At 39.2% G+C, this 9,951-nt stretch overlaps 1 protein-coding gene across 1 annotated transcript in view; it reads right to left on the bottom strand.

Moving 5' to 3' along the window:
• Positions 1–2,770: 2,770 nt before the first annotated feature.
• FKBP14 (FK506 binding protein 14, 22 kDa) overlaps positions 2,771–9,951 on the bottom strand; it is a 19,145-nt gene continuing 11,964 nt past the window's right edge. Inside the window, exon 4 of the mRNA XM_006832171.1 lies at positions 2,771–3,220. Within this exon, the coding sequence (XP_006832234.1) occupies positions 3,062–3,220 (159 nt within the window). The 3' untranslated portion in view covers positions 2,771–3,061. The remainder of the gene's footprint in view (positions 3,221–9,951) is intronic.

Below are 9,951 nucleotides of genomic sequence, written 5' to 3'. Positions count from 1 at the left end.
CTAACCCCAAGACTATTATATAAAACCACAGTCTTTCCTGGACCCTGAGAATTCTAAAGTGACAGCGAGGCCAGTAGACCATTATCATAGGATAAAGACCTAAAGAACAAATTGAACAGAAAATTAGAACCAAAGAATTCCAAGAAAATGCTCATTTTTTTCAGTCCTCTTTCAGAGGACCACAGGAAAAAACCAAACATGGGATCTAAACACTGGTTCTTCTGGATAGCTGTTGACCAGGGGCAGAACAAACAATCCCTTTGAATGTTTAATTCTTCATCTATAAAATTGGTACAGTAAGATCTATGCTTAGCTCAGAGGCTTCCGAGCAAGTAGAACCAAAGATGTTAATGTACTTGGTATCACTTTGTAATCTATAAAAGACTTTTTTTAGTAAATGGAGATTTGGTCATGCTTTACAAGTATGACAGATAAAACCCAATGTCAGATACAATGGTGAAATCATCAATTTTTGTATCCAGACATATTATCAGCAGGGATCAGATCCTGGAGGACATCCTGTTTGGTAAAGTGGAAGTCAGAAAAAAAGAGGAAGACCCCCAGTGGCATAGATTGGCACAGTGGCATCAGCTATGGGCTCCAGGGTAACAATGGTTGTGAGGAGGGTGCAGGACCAGGCAGTGTTTTGACTGGATGTGCATAAGTCACTACGAGTTGAAACTAAGTTGACAGCACTTAACATCACCAACAATAACATGTCTCTATTCAATGGTAAGGAGTCCTGGTGTGGCACTGTGGGTTAATGCATTGGACTGCAAAACCATTTGAACTGCAAGGTTGGTGGTTCAAGCTTACCAGCTGCTCCTCAGAAACCCTATACAGGGTCGCTATGGGTCGGAACTGACTTGAGGACACTTAACAACAACAACGCTTCAATGGTAACGGAGTCTTGGTATGGCACTGTGGGTTAATGCGCTGGACTGCAAAGTTCGTTTGAACTGCTAGGTTGGCAGTTTAAGCTCACCAGCCACTCCTTGGAAACCTTATACAGGGTCGCTATCGGTCGGAACCAACTAGAAGGCACTTAACAACAACAACATTCAATAGTAACTGGTATAGGACAACTTCGTTTTTTGAGGATGCAGAAATGGGAAAATTTCTATGATAAAGTCTCCACTTGGTTTTTAGCTTGCCAGCAAAGACACAGTTGAATACTGACGAGCCTAAAAACCTCACTTCCTTGTTTTCAGAACAGCAATTTTGGCCTAAAATATTTACTTGGAATATATGTTCATCCTGTCAGTGCAGAGTTAAGTCATTACTGGCTTACTAATTTCACTTACAATAGAATGCCACTGTACCATAACACACTAAAGATTTTATTGACCAAAGAACCAGGAAATCTATTAGCCTTGAAAACAGCGAATAAATAACTCGATTTTGTCTAAGGAGTCCTGGTGTGGTGCTGTGGGTTAATGCGCTGAACTGCAAAGTTGGTTTGAACTTAAAGTTTTGCGGCTCAAGCTCACCAGTCGCTCCTTGGAAACACAATACAGGGTTGCTATGGGTCAGAATAGACTCATTGGCATTTAATAACAACCTTGTCTATGGAGCCCTGGTGTGGTGCTATAGGATAAGCACTGGGTCTCAAGGTCATCTGAATCATACGATTGGTGGTTCAAACTCACCAGCCATTCCTCAGAAACTATACACAGGGTCACTATGAGTCGGCAACAACTCAACAGCAGTCAACAACAATAACAACAACCTTGTCCAAAATGCTGTGACACATTTTAATTAAAAAGTAACAAACACATCAGTAATGTGTTCTATTTATCAGGATAGGTCATCAGCCGCTAGGAATGGAACTTAATCTAGCCTTTTAAATCCTAAGAAGAATATTTGAATGGATACGTATTTATAAGTTACTACCATTGTATTAAGTCCTGGTGTAGCACTGTAGGATAAATACTAGACTGCTAATGGTGCTAACTGCAAGGTCAGTAGTTCAAACTCACTAGCAGCTCTTGGAAAACCCTGTACAGAGTTGCTATGAGTAAAAACCGACTCAATGACACATAGTAACAACCACCAGCTTTGTTATTCATTTCAGCATTGCACCTCTCTTAGTAAAGCAGTAGCTCTTAGCAAAGTCCAACAGCTATTTTCCTCAAGCAAAGGCTCAAAGCCAGTCAAAGACAAGCTATTTCAGTATAAAATGAAAATATTAAGTCTTGGGATATTATAAAAGGCTTTTCAAATATGTCAGTATCTAATTTGAAGAAAGCAAAGAGGAGAAATGTAGGGTGCTAACTAGAGTCCTGGTGTGGCACTGTGGGTTAAGGAGCCAGACTGCAAAGTTGTTTGAACTGCAAGGTCGGCGGTTCAAGCTCACCAGCTGCTCCTCGGAAAACCTATACAGGGTCACCATGGGTCGGAATCGAATCGATGGCACTTCACAACAACAACAACCTGGTCTCAGAGTCCTGGGGTGGCACTGTGGGTTAATGTGCCAGACTGTAAAGCCGTTTGAACTGCAAGGTCAGCAGTTCAAGCTCACCAGCTACTCCTTGGAAATCCTATACAGGGTCTCTGGGTCGCAATCGACTCAACGGCAATTAACGACAACAACCTGGTCTCAGGACTTCTGGTGTGGCCCTGTAGGAAAAGCACTGGACTGCAAACTACAAGGTCAGCTATTCAAAGCCACTAGCTTCTCCTCAGAAACTCTAATCGGGTGACTATGAGTTGGAATCTACCTGATGGTACTTAACAACAACCTGGTCTCATGTTATGGCATGTCCCCCGCTGCAATATTTTAAAATTACAAGGAAGCAAATAAAACATAAATATCATATGTGAAGGTGGAAAATGGTCCAGAAGTCTTCCATTCAAAGACAAATTATTTTTTTCTTCACAATAACTCAACAGAAAGAAATGGGCACTTAGGAACCTTAAGGAGTTCTTTAAATAATATTTAGGAAAATTATAAAAACAAAGCAAAACAAACAAACATCAAGAACAGAACACTGTTAAAAAATAAGACTTTCTTCAAAGATGGCCACCTCGTCCATGTGGTATAAAATGAGTAGATTTGTCTCTATAACTCATCATGTTTATATGTAAATTCTCTGGCAGATATAAATCCATCTTTGTCTTCATCTTCTTTATCAAAAATATCCTCCACCAAAACATCATGATGGCTTTCATTCACCACTGCGCCATGTTTTTCAAACTCCTTCTTTAAATATACTTTAACCTACAAAATAATGGATTTCATTAATAGTTTTCATTCATAAGATACCTTCATTGAGCCAGTCATTATCACAGACATAAGAACTAGTAATTATATGTATAAATATGTATTAAACTGTTGTTGGTAAGTGCCAGTTCTGACTCATAGCAACCCTGTATAGGTTTCTGAGGAGTGGCTGGTGGTTTGAACTTCCAGCCTTGCAGTTGGCAGTCCAGTGCTTATCCTAGAGTGACACATCAAGACTCCTATATATTTAACTATGTTTATATATATGTTTGAGGTCATGGTGCTGTAGAATAAGCACTGGTGGTTCAAACTTATCAGATGCTCCTCGGAAATGTATACAGGGTCGCAATGAGTTGGAACTAACTTGATGGCACTCAACAACATCTATATTTAAATAACTACTAAACAATAGTGTGTCCCTGTGGGTTAATGTGCCAGACTGCAAAGCCGTTTAAACTGCAAGGTTGGTGGTTCAAGCTCACCAGCTGCTCCTTGGAAACCCTATACTGGGTTGCTATGGGTTAGAACTGACTTGATGGCACTTAACAACAAAAACAAACAATAGTGAGGTTGGCCCAGGATCGGGCAGTGTTTTCTTCAGATACCGACTCGATGGCACCTAACAACAACAAACAACAACTTGATGACACTTAATAATAACAAACTACTTGAGCACTGGGGTGGCACTGTAGAATAAGCAGTGGATACAAGGTCAGCAGTACAAATCTACCAGCCACTCTCGGAAACCCTATACAAGGTCGCTATGAGTTGCAACCAACTTGATAGCACACAACAATAACAAATTACTTGATGGTCTATTTCTGATGATAGTAAAAGAATTTTAAGAACTCTTTTTCCTTGAACACTACTGCTACACTAGTAGAGACAGGGAATGTTGCTTAGAAGCAATAATCAAGCTTGTATCATGTATGTAATCCATATTGTTGTTAAGTACCATGGAGTCGGTCCCGACTCACAGTGACCCTACATAGGGTTTCCAAGGCTGCAAATCTTTACGGGAGCAGAAAGCCTCATCTTTCTCCTGCAGGACAGTTGGTAGTTTCGAACTGCTGACCTTGAAGTTGGCAGCCCAATTCGTAACCACTACGCTACCAGAGTAGAGTGTCTTGTGTATCGACATATCACCCTAGGAAAGCACCCAGTGAAAGGAGGCTACCTATTCTTACTAACTCTAAGTCTAAATGCTGCTGCGGTTAAGTGCCATCTAGCCTGTTCACACTCATAGCATGACACTGTACAGGGTTTCTGAGGCGGTACATTTTTGTGGGAGCAGAAAGTCTCATTTTTCTCCCATGGAGTGGCTGGTGGTCTCAAACCACTGACCTTGTAGTTCACAGTCAAGTGCTTATCATATAGAGTCAATGCGCTCGCCTAAGGAAAGTATTTAAAAGATGGCAAAATCCAATGAATTACATAGATCTTTTTTCTACCAAACATTGGTATTCCATATATCTCTCTCAAAAGCAGATTAAATGACTGCATTTGTGACAAAAGTGTCTGTGGACCATACTGGTCAAGCCATATTGCATACAATCTCAGAAATTAAAGTCAATCAATACTTAGCCTAAAACTTCCCATTTTCAATCAGATACTTAAAAACAAATTACTGCTGCCAATTACTATTGGTGTTGTTAAGCACAGTCGAGTCAGTTCTGACTCATAGCGACCCTGTATAAGGTTTCCAAGGAGCAGCTGTTGGGTTTGAACTGCTGTCTTCATGGTTCTCCATCCAATGCCGGCCCTACATGTACCATCCTAGGAGTCCAGTACCCACTAGATTTACCATAATGAAATACAACTTGTATTTTCATTTTTAATCATATCTTCACTCCTCCTGCTGTTAGATAAGAAATTTCAAACTTTATTTTTACACTTACCCACAACATGTAATCCTATCTTGTTGTTAAGTGCGCCGAATCAGCTCCAACTCGACTAGCAGGTTTGAACTGCCAACCTTGAGGTTATATTAATGCAGCATATACTTATTTTTAAAATTTAAACATTATTTACTTTTATTTTATTGGAACACAAACAAATCTAGAATAATACAATTTTTAAATGAGGGAAACATGTGAAGGAGAGTAAATGCTACTTAAATAACTTGGATTCAAGTCATTTTTGTGCATATACTTATTTTTAAGACTAAAGTGAGTTAATGCAACTGTTTATTTTTTTAAAAAAGGATTACATTTGTATGAATTTATGCATAAATATATAGGACTCAACAGCACAGAACAACAACAACAACATATAGGACATATCACTAAATAAACCAAGATGTCAAACAGCATTTTTGTGTTTGTATAGTATTTGTTGGAGTCCTGGTGTGGCGCTGTGGGTTAATCACCAGACTGCAAAGCCATTTGAACTGCAAGGTTACCAGTTCAAGCTCACCAGCTGCTCCTCGAAAACCCTCTACAGGGTTGCTATGGGTCAGAATTGACTCGACGGCACTTAACAACATAGTATGTGTTAAAATACTATTATTACATTTTGAGTAAGAAAGGGGAGAAGTAAGTATTTGTATTCATGTTTGCTTGAATTTGCTTAAACACTGGAAAGATACATTAGGAAAAATTAAATAAGATACATGGGGGCGACTGGGAGGTAATCTCTGGTAGTATAGTGGTTACCAGTTGGGCTGTTAACCTCAAGGTCAGCAGTTTGAAACTACCAGCCGTTCTGCAAGAGAAAGATGAGGCTTTCTGCTCCTGGAAAGATTTAGTCTCAACATCCTATACAGGGTTGCTATGAATCAGAACCGACTCCACGGCACATAACCACCACCACCATGGTAGAGGAAACACATGAGTGAGAAAAAGACTTCTATATTTTTGAGCTTTGTCAATGTGCTTGACATGGTATGTTTTTAATTAAAGAGAATTCATTTTTACCTTGGATAAAAAACAATTTTGTAACATTCTGAGATGTTAAAAATGTAGTGGCTATGAATTGTGACCCTATGGTCCATAATAGCTAGCTTATTCAAGACTTAATCATTGCCTGGTTATTAAAATTAAGCTAAGGAGCCCAAGAGGACCAATGGACAAGCATTCGGCTGGTAACCGAAAGGTTGGTGGTTTGAGCCTACCAACAGCTCCTTGGGAGAAAAGACTTGAGATCTGCTCCCATAAAGATTACAGCCCAGGAAACCCTACTCTGCTTCTCAGGGTCACTGGAAATTCTCACCGACTCGATGGCATTAACAACAGAATTGAACTGATCAAGTATAAACAGAGACTCCTTTAGTATAATTTACCAAGATATTAACTCATAAAACATCTATTTTAAAGTACAAAAATCAAATCGTTTTTAGGAGGCTTTCTGTGTTCTATTAGAATAATAATTATACTGGTTAGAGTTTGCAAAGAGGAAAATACAATCTAAATAGATTTTCAATGGAAAAGATATTTCCCTATCTCTGTCTGTGTGAGTAAGGGAAGAATGGAGAATTCCTTCTATATTCTTCAGAGCATCGTCTCCAAAGAGGAATACTAGGGCTCTTATACAAATAAGCATGCTGATCAGTTGTGCAGAAAATCGAAATAATAGAACATTACTTTGTATTGATTTTTCTTATTTGAATTTTTCTACGTAGCAAAGGGCTTGACAAAGCTGGTGGAGAGAGTCCATTATCTTTCAATTTCATTTTTCAGTGAATTTTCTGAAGTCCCCTCATTCTCACTTGATGAAATATAGTTATTATTGTTAAGTGTCGCCAAGTTGGTTCTGACTCATAGTAACCCTGCATAGTGTTTCTGAGGAGTGGCTGGTGGGTTTGAACCAGCGACCTTGCAGGTAAGCATTCCAGTGCCTATCCTACAATGTCACATATAGTTGATGGTGATGGTTATGTGCTGTAGAGATGGTTCCGACTCATAGTGATCCTGTATAGGGCTTCCGAGGCTGTAAATCTTTATAGAAACAGAAAACCTCATCTTTCTTGCATGTAACAGCTGGTAGTTTCAAACTGCTGACACTGTGGTTGGCATACCAACTCATAACCACTACGTTACCAGAGCTCCTTTCACATAGAGTTACCAGGTCCAAAAGAAACACCTATCTGAAACAAAACATACATGGTTAGGACATCCCTCCCCAGAGTCCCTCCTTCAATAACCTGCATATGAATGATTCCTCCTCTCACCACTCAGCTTAATCACTCATCCTACTGGCTCTATTACGTACAAACGCTCTAAGTGCTTCTGTTGTGACAGGCATCAATTTATAATCTAGAAACCACTCCACTGCCCTCAAGTCAACCCCAACTCAGTGACCCTAGAGCACAGAATGCTCCTTAAGAGGTTCTAAGACAGTAAAGTAAATCTTTAGGAGAGGAAAGTCTTATTTTTTTCCTGTGGAGCCGCCACTGGTGGATTTGAACTGCTTAGCTTGCAGTTAGCAGCCCAATGCTTAACCCATTGTGACACCAGGGTGCCTTCTTACGCTCTGTTATTGTTGTTGTTAAGTACCATGGAGTTGGTTCCGACTCACAGTGACCCTGTACAGAGTTTCCAAGGCTGTAAATCTTTACGGGAGCAGAAAGCCTCATCTTTCTCCCACGGAACCGCTGGTAGTTTCAAACGACTGACGTTGAGGTTAGCACCCTGGTTCGTAACCACTATACTACCAGAGATCCTTAGTTTACAATGAGGGGCATCTTTTTCAAACTCTTTACTACAAAAACCGAACCCTTCTGTAAGTGCACAAATCTATAGGTCAGAGGGCATGTTGTTGTTAGGTACCTTCTAATCGGTTCTGACTCATAGTAACATTATGCACAACAGAATAAAACAGTATCTGGTCCTGAGCCATGCTCACAATTGCTGTTACATTTGAGCTCAATGCTGTTGCCACTGCGTCAGTCCATCTCATTGGGGGTCTTTTTCTCTGACCCTTCACTTTACCAACCATGATGTTCTTCTCCAGGGACTCTCATTAAACTTTGCCAACACCATAATTCAAATGCATCAATACTTCTGTGGTATTCCTTATTTACTGTCCAACTTTCACATATACGAGGCAGTTGAAAATACCATGGCTTGGGTCAGGTACACCTTAAACAGTTCTCAAACTGTTTATCTTTGCTGTTTAACATTTTAAAGGGTCTTTTGCAGTGGATTTGACTAATGCAGTACATCACCTGATTTCTTGACTGCCGCTTCTATTAACATTGATTGTGGATTCACGCAAATGGAAGTCTGACAATTTTCATCTTTCACCATTTATCACGATGTTATTTATTGGTCCACTTGTGAGGATTTTTGTTTTTTCTACACTGAGGGGCAATCCATACTGAATGTAGTCTTTGAACTTCATCTGTATGTATTTCAAATCCTCTTCACTTAAAGCAAGCAAGATTGTGTCACGTTCTTCTTCATATAATCCATTTTCTTGGATTATTTGCTCAGTATACAGACTGATAAAATATCAATGAAACAATACAACCCTGGTGCACACCTTTCCGGATTTTAAGCCATTCAGTGTTCCCTTGTTCTGACTGCTTCTTGTCTACGTACAGATTCCTCATGAGCACAATTCAGTGTTTTGGAATACTCGTTCTTCAAAATGTCATCCACAGTTTGTTATGATCCATAGAGTTGAATGCCTTTACAGAGTCAATAAAGTATCAGCAAACATATTTTTAGTATTACCTGCTTTCAGCCAAGATCCATCTGACATCAGCAATGATATCCCTCGTTTCACATCCTCTTCTTAATCTGATCTGAATTTCTGGCAGATCCCTGCCAATGTACTACTGCAATCATTTTTAAATTATCTTCAGCAAAATTTTACTTGCATGTGATTTTAATGATATTGTTAAGTGATTTTCACATTCCACTGGGTCACCTTTCTTTGGAATTGACAGAAATATGGATCTCTTCGCATCACTGGCTAGGTAGCTGTCCCCCAAATTTCTTGACATAGACAAATGAGTGCCTCCAGTGCTGCATCATTTTGTTGAAAGATTTCCATTTATATTCTGTTAATTCCTGGTGCCCTGTTTTTTGCCTATGCCTTCAGTGTTGATTGGACTTGTTCCTTCAATATCATCGATTCTTAATTATATAGTACACCTCTTGAAATGATTGGACATCAACCAATTCTTTTGATACAGTGTCTTTGTGTACTCTTTCCATCTTCTTTTGAAGTTTCCAATGCCATTCACTTATTTTGACCACAGTATCCTACAATATTGCAACTGGAGACTTGAATTTTTTTCTTTAGTTCTTTAAACTTGAGAAATGTTGAGTGTGTTCATCCCTTTTGGTTTTCTAACTCCATGTCTTCGACATTTCAATATAGTATTTGACTTTGTCTTTTTGAGCTGCCTTTTGAAAAATTCTGTTGAGTTCTTTTACTTCCTTATTTCTTTCAGCTGCGTTAGCTTCTCTGTGTACAAGTGCAAGTTTCAAGAGTCTTTTCTGACATCCACTTTGATCGTTTCCTTTTTTTCCTGTTTTTTAAATGATCTTTTTATTGCTTCATGTATTAGTTTCTTGATGTCATTCCACAACTCTTCTGGTCTTTCGTCGTTAGTGCCTAATGCATCAAATCTTTTCTTGAGATGGTCTCTACATTCAGGGTCTCTCTATTTAAGGTCGTATTTTGGCTTACATGGACTTGTTTTCATTTTCTTCAGTTTCAGCCTGAACTTGAATTTGAGCAATTGATAGTCTGCTGATCCTCGCAGCCTTGTTTTGGCT

The sequence above is a fragment of the Chrysochloris asiatica genome, unplaced genomic scaffold (genome assembly GCF_000296735.1).
Source record: "Chrysochloris asiatica unplaced genomic scaffold, ChrAsi1.0 scaffold00006, whole genome shotgun sequence".
NCBI classification, from domain to species: Eukaryota; Metazoa; Chordata; class Mammalia; order Afrosoricida; family Chrysochloridae; genus Chrysochloris; species Chrysochloris asiatica.
This window is presented reverse-complemented; position numbering and strand designations above follow the sequence as displayed.